At 51.4% G+C, this 14,239-nt stretch overlaps 1 protein-coding gene across 1 annotated transcript in view; it reads left to right on the top strand.

The window, feature by feature from the left end:
* The first annotated feature begins 1,793 nt into the window (after positions 1-1,793).
* The window catches only part of STK32C (serine/threonine kinase 32C), a 64,429-nt gene continuing 51,983 nt past the window's right edge, over positions 1,794-14,239 (top strand). Inside the window, exon 1 of the mRNA XM_049854773.1 lies at positions 1,794-2,104. Coding sequence (XP_049710730.1) covers positions 1,849-2,104 — 256 coding nt within the window. The 5' untranslated portion in view covers positions 1,794-1,848. The remainder of the gene's footprint in view (positions 2,105-14,239) is intronic.

Genomic DNA, 14,239 nt, shown 5'->3' with positions numbered 1-14,239 from the left:
TGTTGTTGTTGTTGTTAGGTGCCGTCGAGTTGGTTCCGACTCATAGTGACCCTATGCACAACAGAACGAAACACTGCCCAGTCCTGAGCCATCCTTACAATCACTGTTATGCTTGAGCTCATTGTTGCAGCCACTGTGTCAATCCACCTCTTTGAGGGTCTTCCTCTTTTCCGCTAACCCTGTACTCCGCCAATCATGATGTCCTTCTCCAGGGGCTGATCCCTCCTGACAACATGTCCAAAGTATGTAAGACGCAGTCTCGCCATCCTTGCTTCTAAGAAGCATTCTGGTTGTACTTCTTCCAAGACAGATTTGTTCGTTCTTTTGGCAGTCCATGGTATATTCAATATACTTCGCCAACACAACAACTCAAAGGTGTCAATTCTTCTTCAGTCTTCCTTATTCATTGGCCAGCTTTCATATGCATATGATGCGATTGAAAATACCATGGCTTGGGTCAGGCGCACCTTAGTCTTCAAGGTGACATCTTTGCTCTTCAACACTTTAAAGAGGTCCTTTGCAGCAGACTTACCCAATGCAACGCGTCTTTTGATTTCTTGACTGCTGCTTCCATGGCTGTTGATTGTGGATCCAAGAAAAATGAACTCCTTGACAACTTCAATCTTTTCTCCCTTTATCGTGATGTTGCTCATTGGTCCAGTTATGAGGATTTTTGTTTTCTTTATGTTGAGGTGCAGTCCATACTGAAGGGTGTGGTCTTCGATCTTCATTAGTAAGTGTTCAAGTCCTCTTCAGTTTCAGCAAGCAAGGTTGTGTCATCTGCATAATGCAGGTTGTTAGTGAGTCTTCCTCCAATCCTGATGTTCCGTTCTTCTTCATATAGTCCAGGTTCTCGGATTATTTGTTCAGCATACAGATTGAATAGGTATGGTGAAAGAGTACAACCCTGACGCACACCTTTCCTGACTTTAAACCAATCAGTATCCCCTTGTTCTGTCTGAACAACTGCCTCTTGATCTATGTAAAGGTTCCTCAGGAGCACAACTTAGGGGTACACAATTCAATCCATAACAACTGCCAAACTTGAGAGAGTTCTGAATCTAGGGTGTGCCCCAGGAAAAAGATGTGGACAGATTCATTTAGATCAGTGTCTGCTTCTGAAGAAGCTTCCCAGGATGGACCCGTTCCTCCCTGCCCACCAGGCCTGTGCAATGTCTCAGGCGGACCTGTTTGCAGAACGCCGGACAAGCCCATCCTGAAGACCTGGCGTTGATGCTTACCACAACGCACTTTTTTTTGGGGGGGGGAGGGCGAGGGGATGAGGTTATTCTAAATTAATTGTTTTAATTGCAGTAAAATATATATCACAAAATTTGCTGTTGGAACCAGTCTTAGGCGACGTTCAGCGATTGTGCAACCGTCACCATCGTCCATTTCCGAACAGTTTTTGCTCCAAAACAGAAATCCAGTATCCTTAAGCAATAACTCCCCATTCCCCCTACCCCCACCCCCTTGGGGCCGGGCAGAGGTGTTCCCGTTCCCGAATCCCGGTCTTTTGCGGGGGTCTCCCTCGTTCTTGGTCCGCCGCCCAGTCCATGCAGCGAGCCCAGGCCCCACTCCAGGCTGGCAGCGGGCGGGGACACCGGGCACCTCTCCCTCGCAGGCCACCCCCCCGCCCCGGCTCCGCCCCGGCCCCGCCCCGAGGCCCGTCTCCGCCCGCCCCGGCCCCGCCCCGCGCGCTCGCAGTCCGCCGGGCCGGCTCGCAGCCCCGGGAGCGCCGAGGCTGGGGCGCACGGCCCGCGCTGCCGGGCCCTCCCGCCGCTGCCGCCGGTTCGCGCGGCCGGCCATGCCCGGGGCCCCGGTCGCGGCGCGCACCCAGGGCCGGCGATGAGAAGCGGCGCTGAGCGCAGGGGCAGCAGCGCCGCGGCGCCCTCGGGCTCGCCGCCCCCCGGCCGCGCGCGCTCCGCCGGCCCCGACGCGCCCCCCGGCCCGCTGCCCGCTGGCCAGCCCCGGGCCCGGGACGCCGGTGATGCCCGCGGGCCGCCGCGCCCCTTGTTCCCCTGGAGCAAGTGGAAGAAAAGGGTGGGCTCGTCCATGTCGGCGGCCTCGGCGCGGAGGCCGGTGTTTGACGAGAAGGAGGACGGTGAGTGCGGCCCCGGCCTCCGGTGCGCTCGAGCCGGCGCTGAGCCTGCGCCCCGCCGCTCGGAGGCCGCCGCGCCCGCGCCGTTCGGGACAGTGTGAGACCGAGGGCCACCCGCCGGCCTGGGGTGCCTGGGCTGGGCCGTCCCGGGAACCGGCGCTCTCGCAGGGACGGGCGGCGGGACATTGTCTCGCGCCCGGGAGTCGCGGGACGGTGGGCGGTTGGCCTGGACACCGCGGCCACCTCGGTGGGACTGTGTCCCGGGGCATCTCCGTTTCCGAGGAGGCCCACGAAAGGCTGCTGTTGTCCCCACGCGTGTCTTGGGAGCCTACCCGTGTCCTCCGTGGCAAGTGCCGACGCAGCGGCGTGGAGCAGGCTGAGGGGCCCTCTGAGGCGAGGGTCCGGGAGCCCCCGCCATGGGGAGGATCTGATTTCGCCATCTTCATTTTCGGGACGATGTGCCTGCTCGGTCAGTCCTTTGCAGTACTGGAGGTGCTCACTTGCGGGGTGGAGTTTGAGAAGGCTGATACCTCCACCACAGGTGGGCGGGCTGGGCGCGGCCCCTTCGTGTGAACATGCGTCTCCCACTGGCTTGTCCAACCTGGATACTGGCCTGTGCGGTGGAGAGGCGGGCCCTTTGTGAAGTAGTTTGCTCACAGGCCCTCCAGCAGGTAAAGCTACCAGCGTGGAGGGTGGTGTCGTGGGCCCTGGTGGGAAGTTGGGAAGGGCAGGTGAGAGGCGCAGGTTGCAGCCACACCTGGAGGGACCTTGGACTCGGGGAAGGCGGCTGTACCTCGGGGCCTTGGGGCCTTGCGATGAGTCTGCAAGCAAACTTTCAGCTCCTTTCCACAGATGCCCGCAGATAATTTAAATGGTGTGGGGATGACACATTTGATAAATTCTTTTTGACATTTTTTAAAAATAGTTGAAATATGCATTTTCATTTGTAGACAGACTGCAGAGGTATGACACGTCTTCTATCGTTTTACATCACAGCTCAGTGGATGAGCCTAAGCTATTTATTTCTAATAAATAATTTAAGTGTTATAGGAAATTACAATGCTGGTGCTGGTGATCGCACAACCTATTCTGCACAGAAACATTGGGGAAACCTGCCTTTTGGCTGCCCGGGAGGTGCACAGGTGCTGCTGAGCATGGCCATGGTCAGCAGTGGAGTGGACCTCCATGGAGGGGCTCTCAGGACTCGTCCCATGGCGCAGTATGTTCTGAGGCGCCCATCACAGTGTTCTGAACTTTGGGTTAGCAGAGCTCCTTGCTGTGAATTTTCCATCTGTCATATATGTGTGTGTATATGTGTGTACTCTAACAAAGCTCTTCACAGTAAATAAAGCCCAGAGTCAATGATGAGCTAATCAGGAAACAGATTTGCACCGTTTCTGGCTGTAGGATGAGAAAGTGTCTGAGAAGCTGCTCTGATTAGGCAGGTGCTGGGGTCAACTGAGTGGTGGCCACGCTTCTCTGTCAGCTACAGGCTCTCCACAGCATCTGCTGCAGAGATGTGGACTAACACTGGGGCTGCGAGCATTGTTTTAAGGGTGAGTGTTTCTACTTGTTCACAGTGTGTTATGTCTGAGAGTTCACGGATCATTAAAACGCAGAAAGAGCTGGACGTGTTTATGCTCCCTACACTCTGATTTAAGAATGGTTTACACAGCCCCCACTCGCCCCAGTATGTGCCAGCTGTTCAGGGTTAGGCTCCCAGGTGCTTGCTCTTTATGAAGTGTGATCCTTCTTTGCCCATCACTGGGTAAAGTGGCTATGTCCCCCCACCGGACACAGGGCAGTGACTTAACTGTCTTTGTTCTGTGAGATTGGCTGGCGCAGACGTCCTCTGGGTGGTGGCTACTTTGCTCCACTTTTGCCTGTGATTGCAGGGAGACAGTCACAGTCTTTGCAGAAGGAATATTCCCCGCACATCTCGGGAAGGCTGCTGTTTGGAAAGGAGGGAGGGAGCATGGCTCCTGGACCCCACCCCTCTTTATCGGGCTAGCAATGTGAATCAGTGCCTCCCAAGAGGGTGCCCACCACACAGCAGGCTTGAAGAAGCTCTGTGTTGTGCTGGTGACTTTCATTTACCGGGACTGCACGGTTGCTATGGTGATGTGAGACCTTCTGATGAATTTTTTAGATTAAAACACCCAATTAATATATCAAATTTGGTACGCAGGGAAGAGTAAAAAAGAAACTAGGAAGGCAATTTAACAAAGTGCCAGGTAAATTTCAACTAAAAAATATAGTCATGACATATAAGATCTTAAATACCCTCCGTTCCTTTTAACCTTGTGCAGTCTGGAGCAGCTTTCTGTATTTTAACCTTGTGCAGTCTAAAGCCGTTTTCTGTATTTTAACCTTGTGCAGTCTAGAGCAGTTTTCTGCATTTGGCAGGTTCTTGGTGCGCCTCTTCCACACACCAGAACCAAGGAGCTCCTTCTCTGCCTCCCTCACCTTGCACCTCCTCCCTTCCGGACCCCTCCCTGACCTCCGTGAGAAATTTGTGTTAAGGATTGGACTTGTTAGGGAGCCAGAATTTCTCAGCTGCTCTGCCCCAGAGCTGTGTGGTGTTGGGCAAGCCCCTTCATTTCTCGGGGTCTTGGCGTCCCCACGTGAAACGAGAAAGGTGAGTGGTGCTGAGAGGGGTTCCAGCACACTCCCTCAGAGCAGCTCTGTGACCTGGTGGAGCACTGTTTTAGTCTTCTAGTGCTGCCATAACACAAATTCTATAAGGGGCTGCTTTAAAGAGCAGAAATTTATTTTCTCACAGTTCTGGAGATTTAAGGTCCAAATCAGGGTCTTGGCCATGTAGATTCCTTCCTTGTTGGTAGCCCTGGGCGTTCTTTGGTTCCTTGGCGTTTCTTGCCTTGTAGACGGGCCTCACATGGTGTCTGTCTTCTTCAGTGTGTCTCTGTATCTGTTCTGCTTTTTTTTATAACTCAGGAGTGATTAGGTTTAGGGTCCACTGTACACTGGTATGATATCCTTACCGTAAGAAAGAAACCCTGTTTCCAAACAGGATCACACCCACAAGTGTAGGCATTAGGATTCCAACACATATTTTGGGTGGACTCAATTTAATCCATAAGAAGAAGGATTGGTAGTTGAAAAAATAAAATTCCAAAATGGATGTTAGAAGAGACTCTGAAACTTGCTGTTGAACATGTAGCTAAAGTGAAAGGAAGAGATGAGGAAGTAAAAGAGCTGAACAGAAGAATTAAAAGGGAAGCTCAAGAAGACAGTATTATCAGGGAGTGTGCAAAGACCTGGAGTTAGGAAACCAAAATGAAAGAATATGCTTGGCATTTCTCAAGCTGAAAGAACTGAAGAAAAATTCAAGCCCTCAGTTGGGATACTACAGGTTTCTATGGGCAAAAAGCTGAATGACGCAGGAAGGATCAAAAGAAGATGGAAGGAACACAGAGTCACTGCACCAAAAAGAGTTGGTTGATGTTCAACCATTTCAGGAGGTGGCATATGATCAAGAACCAATGGTACTGAAGGAAGAAGTCCAAGCTGTACAAAAACAAACAAACAAACCTATTGCCAAGTAGGACTGCCCCATAGTTTCCAAGAAGTGGCTGGTGGATTTGAACTGCCAACCTTTTGGTTAGCAGCTGTAGCTCTTAACCACTGTGTCATCAGGGATCCAGTGTACCGAAGGCTTTGGCAAAAAACAGGACTCTAGGAGGTGACAGAATACCAATTGAGATGTTTCAGCAAACAGATACAATGCTGGAAGCACTCATTTGTCTATGCCAAGAAATCTGGAAGACAGCTACCTGGCCAGCTGACTGGAAGAGATCCTCATCTGTGCCCATTCCAAAGAAGGTGATCCAATGGAACGCGGAAATTAGCGAACAATATTGCGTTAATATCACACACAAGTAAAATTTTGCTGAAGATCATTTAAAAGCAGCTGCAGCTGTTTATTGACAGTGAACTGCCAGAAATTCAAGCTTGATTCAGAAGAGGACGTTAACCAAGGATATGATTGTCAGATGGATCCTGGCTGAAATCAGAGAATACTAGAAAGATGTTTACCTGTGTTTTATTGAGTATGCAAAGGCATTTGACTGTGTAGATCATAACAAATTATGGATAACATTGTGAAGAATGGGAATTCCAGAACATTTCATCGTGCACATGAGGAACCTGTACATAGATCAAGGGGGTAGTCGTTTGAACAGACCAAGGGGATAGTGTTTGGTTTAAAGTCAGGAAAGGTGTGCGTCAGGGTTGTATTCTTTCACTGTATGTCCGTATGTATTCAGTGTGTATGCTGAGCAAATAATCAGAGAAGCCGGACTATATGAAGAAGAACAGGGCATCAGGATTGGAGGAAGACTCATTAACAACTTGCATTATGTAAATGACACAACCTTGCTTGCTGAAAGTGAAGAGGACTTGAAGCACTTACTGATGAAGATCAGAGACCACGGCCTTCAGTATGGATTGCACCTCAACATAAAGAAAACAAAAATCCTCACAACTGGACCAATGAGCAACATCATGATAAACGGAGAAAAGGTTGAAGTTGTCAAGGATTTCATTTTACTTGGATCCACAATCAACAGCCATGGAAGCAGCAGTCAAGAAATCAAAAGATGCATTGCACTGGGTAAATCTGCTGCAAAGGACCTCCTTAAAGTGTTGAAGAGCGAAGATGTCGCCTTGAAGGGTACGCCTGACCCAAGCCATAATGTTTTCAGTCGCCTCCTATGCATGAGAAAGCTGGACGATGAATAAGGAAAACCAAAGAAGAGTTGATGCCTTTTAATTGTGGTGTTGGCGAAGAATATTGAATATATCATGGGTTGCCAAAAGAAGTACAACCAGAATGCTTCTTGGAAGCAAGGCTGGTGAGACTATGTCTCACATACTTTGGACATGTTATCAGGAGGGTATCAGTCCCTGGAGAAGGACATCATGCTTGGTAAAGTAGAGTGTGAGTGAAAAAGGAAGACCCTTAACGAGATGGGTTGACACCGTGACTGCAACAATGGGCTCAAGCATAACAACGATGTGAGGATGGTGCAGGACCTGGCAGTGTTTAGTTCTGTCGTGCACAGGGTTGCTGTAAGTCGAAACCAACTCTATGGCACCTAACAACAACACACTTGACTGTTTCCTGAAAACAGGAAAACAAAGATATCTGCAACGCGTCGGCTTCCAGAGGCTTCTGGTGCGTCTCCACTCTAGGTCTGCAGTCACACACAGCCATATAGAAGCACACCTTAAAAAAAACCAACAGAAACAGGATCACACTCTGTGTGCTGTTGCGTTGTGATCTGCCTGTTGACTTACCATATGTTGCAGATGGCTTCTAATGTAGATGGCTAAATTTACAACAGCAGTTCTCAGCTCTGGCTGCGGACCAGATACTCTGAGCGCTCTTTCCAGAGGCCTGGGCCCCACCCCCGGAAGTTTGGGGGGGTGTGGGTGTGCTTAGGCCTCCATGGTCGGAAGACCCTGGTGTTGGACGTGTGGGCAGCACTCAGCACCGCCACCTGCAGCCTTCTGTGGGCAGATGCCTCCTTCCTTGAACTTGTGTCTTCTGCTGCGGGCAGTGGGATTGGTGAAAGGGGCTAGGAGAATGGTCCTGGTCCTCTGGCCCTGCCAGCTCTCCCTTTGGACAGCGCCTGCGTGTTTGTTCCTGGGCCCTGGTCCCGGCCCAGCTCCGGGAGTCTTGGGGGGCTGTGGGCCGCCATCTAGCTGTCTGTGTGTGTCTCTCCCTGTGGCTGCTGAGCTTGGTCTAGGATGGACCTGGGCCTCCTGTTGTATTTTTATGTAACGAATACCAACTCTTCCGGGTTATCCATCTGCTTGTGCAGTTAGAGTGCTAAAAATAAGCTGGCTTTTCTTTAAAAAATGTAACCATCCAGCTTTCCAGTTAGAAATCGTCCAAGACCTTGTTGGAGGTGATTTTCATCCAGGGCTTCTGTCTAAGAAGGAAGCTACGGAGATTCTAGGCTGGTCTGAGCTGCGGGAAGGCATTTATTTGGAGCAGAGTCGGAAAGCTCATGGCAGCTTCAGGAGCCCGGATGACTCTGCGTCACAGGATCTGTGGAGATGCAGATTTTGGTTCGGCAGTCCAGGCAGGGCCTGAATGTCACATTCTAACCAGCTCCTGGAGACGCTGATGCTGCTGGTCCACCAGCTCTGCGTAGCGAGGGCTTAGTGAGTATACAGCAGGTGTATACTGTTGAGTGATGGCAGGAAGCCCAAGGGCATGGTTCCCTGACTGCTGGCCCCGACCACGGGCAGAGCGGCCATGTTGGCTGCCTGCCGAGACGCTCTGCCCAGGAGTGGACATTGGGGCGGGGGTAGTGATGAGATTACAGACCTCCTATCTGCTGTTTGATAGGAGGCCTGGTGGTGCAGTGGATAAAGTGCTTGGCTGCTAATCAAAAGGTGGCAAATTGAACCTACCAGTGGCTCGGCGGGAGAAAGATGTGGCAGTGTGCTTCTCTGTAAAGATTTACAGCCTTAGAACCCTACGGAGCAGACCTACTCTGTCCTGTAGGGGCACTATGAATTGAAATCAACTTGACGGCAATGGGTTTGGTTTTTTTGGTATCCGCTGTTTGGAGTCTCTGGTTGGTAGAAATGGTTCATACACTGTGCTGCCAGCTGAAAGGTTAGAGGTTCAGGTCCATTCAGAGATGTCTCAGAAGAAAGGCCTGGCTATCTGCTTTTGAAAAATCAGCCATTGGAAAGCCTATGGAGTGCAGTTCTGCTCCGACACACATGGGGGCACCTGGTCGGGTCGACTTGACGGCACCTGGAATTTTATACTGTCTGCTGTTCCGCCAGGAAGCTGCACTTCCTGCCACCTGGCTGGTTAGAACGAGGGAGCTGCCATCGGGGTCGTTACTGTGTCTAGTTTTGCTTTTATTTCATTGTTCTCTCAGTTTTCTCTGACATCCCTTTATGTATGTAACCACATGTAACTAGCATTCCGTATCCTGTATTTGCACTTAAAGCTACAGCTGGAAACTTGTTTAAGCTGGGACTTAGCATCTGTCTTCTGACTCCCACGCTTTGACGGTGAGCTGCTGGGAGTACAGACGCTCCTCCTCCTTTGGTCACAGTTCCCTGTGTCCAGTCAGACCACCATCCAGAGGGGGCTGCCGGAGGGGCTCCTTGTCGGGGTCTTGGAGACTTGCCTCCCCTTCGGCCTGTGTTGAGAGCATCCTGAGCCCCACCCCAGACCCGTGGTACTAACCGTGGGTGCCAATGGGCCAGCCCTTCCACCTATCCCCGGCCCACCCCACCTATCCCCCGCCCACTCTGGCCCTGCCCACCTATCCGCGGCCCACCCAGGCCCTCCCCACCTATCCCTGGCCCACCCTGCCCCTCCCCACACACCGCACAGCGCTGAACTTGCCAGGAGAAGCCATTAACGTCTCCATGGGAGCCGAAGCCAGACTGCAGAACACGTGAAAAGTGATTTCAGGACGCCGTTTCTGAAGGGGGAGCCTGGGCAGGCTTTTCCACCCACGGTGTGGGGTCCTGGTCTCCAGAGCACCTCCCTCCCCTCCTTCTCCCAAACACAGACCCATCCAACACGTTGATTGATTTTAATAGTCCAACTTGGAGCAAATTTGGGGGAGGCTGTAATTAATAAAGTTATTGTTTTTTCTTAAACTAGGATACCTGCTTTATCAATTTTTTTCTCATTGACTTTCTCATTGACTCTATTATTTTAAAAAACAAGGCAGCTGATGGAGATCAGCATGGCTGAGGGTACAGAGACCTATGAGAGCGGTCCTTGGAGCTTGTGCTGCCTGGCTCTGTCCAGCTGTGAGATGGTCACCCATCCCGGGTCCTCAGTTTCCCCAGATGTTGTATGGGAAGTGCTCAGGAGTCTCTTAAGCTCTTTCAGCTCAATGCCTCAGGCCTGTGATAGAGCTGTGAAGACTCACTTGACGTTATTTAAGTTCTGAAGCCGAGGAGTTGGTGTAGGTGGGACTCAGAGTCACCCCCAATGCATTAAAAATAGGAGCTGAGCACATTGCATGTCTCACAGAAGTTTGAAAAGTTGACTTTAAAAGGTTTCCCTCTCTGCTTTCAGAATTCACACCAAGACTCCTGCACTATGGGCAAAAGTTGCAACTTGTTACAAAGGCAAGAAATAAATGATGTTTGGGGTTGGCATTTCTGTGTGAGTTTTTTACCAGCATGGTCCATACCTTTTGGCCTTTGCAAGTACAGTTGTTCTGTTTTGCCCCGACCGTGGTGTGCTGATGCACAAATGCTTGGTGGGATGGCTGTCTGCAGAGAGCTGGTGGCAGAGGCAGGTGTGGGGATGGCTTTTAGGGCCTCCTTCTTTGGGGCCCCTCTACCCCCCCCCCCCCGCTCCCGGTGCCCTGAGTCCTTGCCACATCTGACCTCAGAGCCACTGATCATGATAAGGGAGACCGACGTCTCAGCGCCTGTGTCTCAAGCTGGGGCACTGTCTTTATCTATCGCTGGTAGTAAACTACCCAGGGTTTACTGTTTGGCAGCAACCACTTCCGTTGTTTCTCATGACTCTGTGGAGTGGGAATTTGGACAGGGCTCAGCGGGACGGGTTCTCTGCTCTGTGTGATGTCTGCGGGGACAGAACATTGCCAAGTCAGTGTCCATGTGCACGTGTATGGTGCCTTGGCTAGAATGGCTCAGAGGCCTGGGAGCTCGCCAGGGTCGATGCCCAGGGCATCGGTTCCTGCTGTTGGCTGGAGTGTGTGTTATCTATTACTGTTCAACAAATTGCCCCCACACTTAGTGGCTTGAAACAATAAATGCCATCCCTAGTTTCTGTGAGTCAGGGATTCAGGAGCAGCTCACCTGGGTGGTTTGGCTCAAGGTCTCCCATGTAGAGGTAGGCTAAATATCAATGGGGGCTGCAGTCCTCTGAAGGTGTGACTGGGGCTGGAGGGTCCCATATGGCTCGTGGCAGGAGGCCTCAGTCCCTCACATGTGAGCCTCTCTATGGGCTGCTTGAGTGTCCTCACAACATGGTGGCTAGTTCCCCAGTGAAGAGAGAGGCTGAAGCCACAACAGATTCTGTGATCCAGCCTCTGAAGTCACACACTGTCATTCCCACCTTAAGGGGACTTTGCGGAAAAGGCTCAGAAACCCTGGTTGAGGGCTCCTGTGCAATGTCGTGGGGACCACCTGTGGCTGGCCTCGGGCTGGTTGGTCGGTTTAGCCCCCAGGTATTTTCTTTTTCTTCTAACTCTCAAGGCCATCTTTCCGAAATCATATTTTAGCTGCACAGGAGGAAAGGATAATTTGTAAAGTAAGCACAGGACTGAGAATGGGAGAGAAGCAGATAAAACAGGAAGGAAATAAAGTGCAAGGAATAGGGAATAAAACTTATGTGTTGAAGAAAGCGTTGGGGTCCAGTCCCTCAAAGTTTGCAGAAGGCACAGTCCTGCAGTTTCGTATCCGTGTGGGGTACACACTTCTGTGGGTTCCTGGAGCGTTCCACTTCACGCCTATTGACCTGACTTAATTATTACTAGTGTCCCCTTTCACTCATAAAGTGTCCTGGTTTGGATGATAAATGATATGGTTACCCTGTCCAACCGTCAGACCCTCTTGCCAGAGTCACCTTTTGTTTTTTCTTTATAGTTTTTATTATATAATGAAAAATGACAAAAAAGATATGTAAAAATACACTATTTTGTGTCATCTCAGCACTAATATAACAACCGTTTCCAGTTTTTCATATTACTTTCCAGTTCACACTTGAGTGGATATAATATACTACTTTCTGAAACTTTTTTCTAATTTATTTTAGGAGAGTTTATAGAAAAGTCGTGAAGGTAGTACAGAGAGCTTTCATATAACCTGTGCCCCAACCCACTGCCATGAAGCTGATTCCAACTCATAGGGACCCCATAAGGTTTCCAAGACTGTAAATCTCTACAGAAGCCACATCTTTCTCCCTTGGAGCTGCTGGTGGGTTTGAACCACCGACCTTACAGTTAGCAGCTAAGCACTGTAACTACCACACCACCAGGGCTCCCAACCTACACCAAGTTTCCCCTGATGTTAACGTCTTACATCGTTAGTTGTCGCTGAGTCAATTCCAACTCATGGTGACCCCATGTGCACACAGTAGGACTGTGCCCCAAGGCTGTGACCATTCGGAAGCAGATCGCCAGACCTGTATCCTGAGACCGAGACAGACGCTCCCGGGTGGGTTTGAATAGCTGAACTTTCAGTCGAGGGTATAACCGTTCGCGCAGCCCATTAGCATGGTACGGCTGTCACAGCCAATGAGCCAGTACTGGGGCATCGTTCGTCACTGAAGTCTGTGCTTTGTGCAGATGCCCTCCCTTTCCCCTAATGTCCTTGTTCCGTTCCTCATGGGGCTGTCGTTGCCTCCTCTGCAGGCCCCGTGGCTCCATGCTGAGCTGTCAGCCTGTGCTGTGCTAAGTTCATGGTTTGTAACTGTTGACCTGCTGTCCGCAAGTGTCTCAGGGTGCCTTCCGAGTCCCCAGAGTAGGGCATGAGCCAGACATTCTGAATGCCTTCCATTGTGGCTGTGAGTGAATAAGTGGTAAGCTGTATTTTCCCATGTTAAGAAGACTTCCCCAATTTCATGTCCATTTTTTTTTTTTTTTTTTTGCTCCCCATTTCAGCAAAACTCCATGAAAACACCGTTACTCTTATTCAGCAAAACTCCACGAGAACACTGTTGCTCTTGCTCTGTCCACTTCTCTCCGTTTCTCATAGGCCTACTTGGGGTCAGCACTCACGTCCTTGGCCCAGTGGCAGAATCTGACACTCTTGACCCCCCTCTTCGATACCCTTCTCCCTGTAGCTCCTGGGGCACTCACCCCCGCCCGCTTTTTCCCTGTCTCCTGTCCATCCTCCCTCTCTCCCCTTCTCTGTAAGGCCAGCACGCCTCCAGGCTGGCCCCTTGCTCCTTGCCTTTCTCACTACGCTCACACACTGGTGATCTCATGGCTTCAAATACCAGCTATATGCCAAGGACTCGTGAGTCTTATCTCCAGCTGGGACCACTTCCCACATTCTAGACTTTTCTTTGCAGCCACCGGCTTGACACCACCACTTTTATGACTAATCTAACCCCCCAACACACACACACACACACACACACACACAACAGTTGCTGTCGAGTCAACTCTGACTCATGGTGACCCCATGTGTATCAGGGTAGAACTTTGCTCCACTGGGTTTCCAATGGCCGAATTTTTGCAAATAGATTACCAGACCTTTCTTCCAAGGTGCCTCTGGGTGGAGTACATTAACCATTTTGCACTACCCAGGGACTCCTCTTAACAAGCTGGGTTGTTGTTAGTTGCCCTGGAGTCAAATCTGATTCATGATGACTTTGTTCATTTATTGTATCTGTTGCTGGCAGTTTGTCTCTTTACCACCTTCCAGGAGGTGGGAATCTGTAGCTCTTGTCCACTCTTGTGTCCCACGTGATGACATGGACAGCCCTGGAACAGGGCAGCCCCCAGGAAACACGGGAAGGGTGGTGAGCCATGTGGGGAGGAGGAAGGAGGCAGGAGGGGTGTGGGTGGCCGTCTCCTGGGCACAGTGGGCTCAAGCAGTGCAGCTTCTGGGTTGGGGGAGCCATCGGTCTGACCTGGGGAGGGAGTGCAGAGTTCAGGGAACAGGGCCCTGCCTGCTTTTCCTTCAGCAGATCCAGCTGCAGAGGACAGTGGTTGCTAGACCTTAGAGAGCCTCCTGGGGTGCTCACCACCCATGGGATGGGTGTGGCAACTCAGCTGACGTGAGCCCTCGGGACACACCCTTTCAGCAAAGTGTTCTGTCCAGAGGGGAATGGCCCCAGTGGTGGGGATCAGTTGAGGGGCCCGCCCTCTACCTTAGGGCCAGGGCTGCAGAGCTGTTTGCCCCCTGCTGGCAGTCTGGCCCCCTGCCGTGCCGACTCTACCCCTTCCTCTCTGATGGACGTGACTTGTCCCTGGACGCTGGGACCAGTAGGGCCACCTCCCCACTCTGAGAAGTGCCCAGAAAGCTGGCCCTGGAGCTGGCCCAGGAGCTGCTGCTTGGCCGGGGGCCAGGTCGGGAGCTAGGAGGAGGTGGCTACCCACCCGGGAAGTCTAGCAGGAGGTGCGGGGCCTGCCTGGTTCTTCC

Source organism: Elephas maximus, chromosome 16 (genome assembly GCF_024166365.1).
Source record: "Elephas maximus indicus isolate mEleMax1 chromosome 16, mEleMax1 primary haplotype, whole genome shotgun sequence".
Classification (NCBI taxonomy): Eukaryota; Metazoa; Chordata; class Mammalia; order Proboscidea; family Elephantidae; genus Elephas; species Elephas maximus.
The sequence above is the reverse complement of the archived record's forward strand: the minus strand, read 5'-3'. Positions and strand labels throughout refer to the sequence as shown.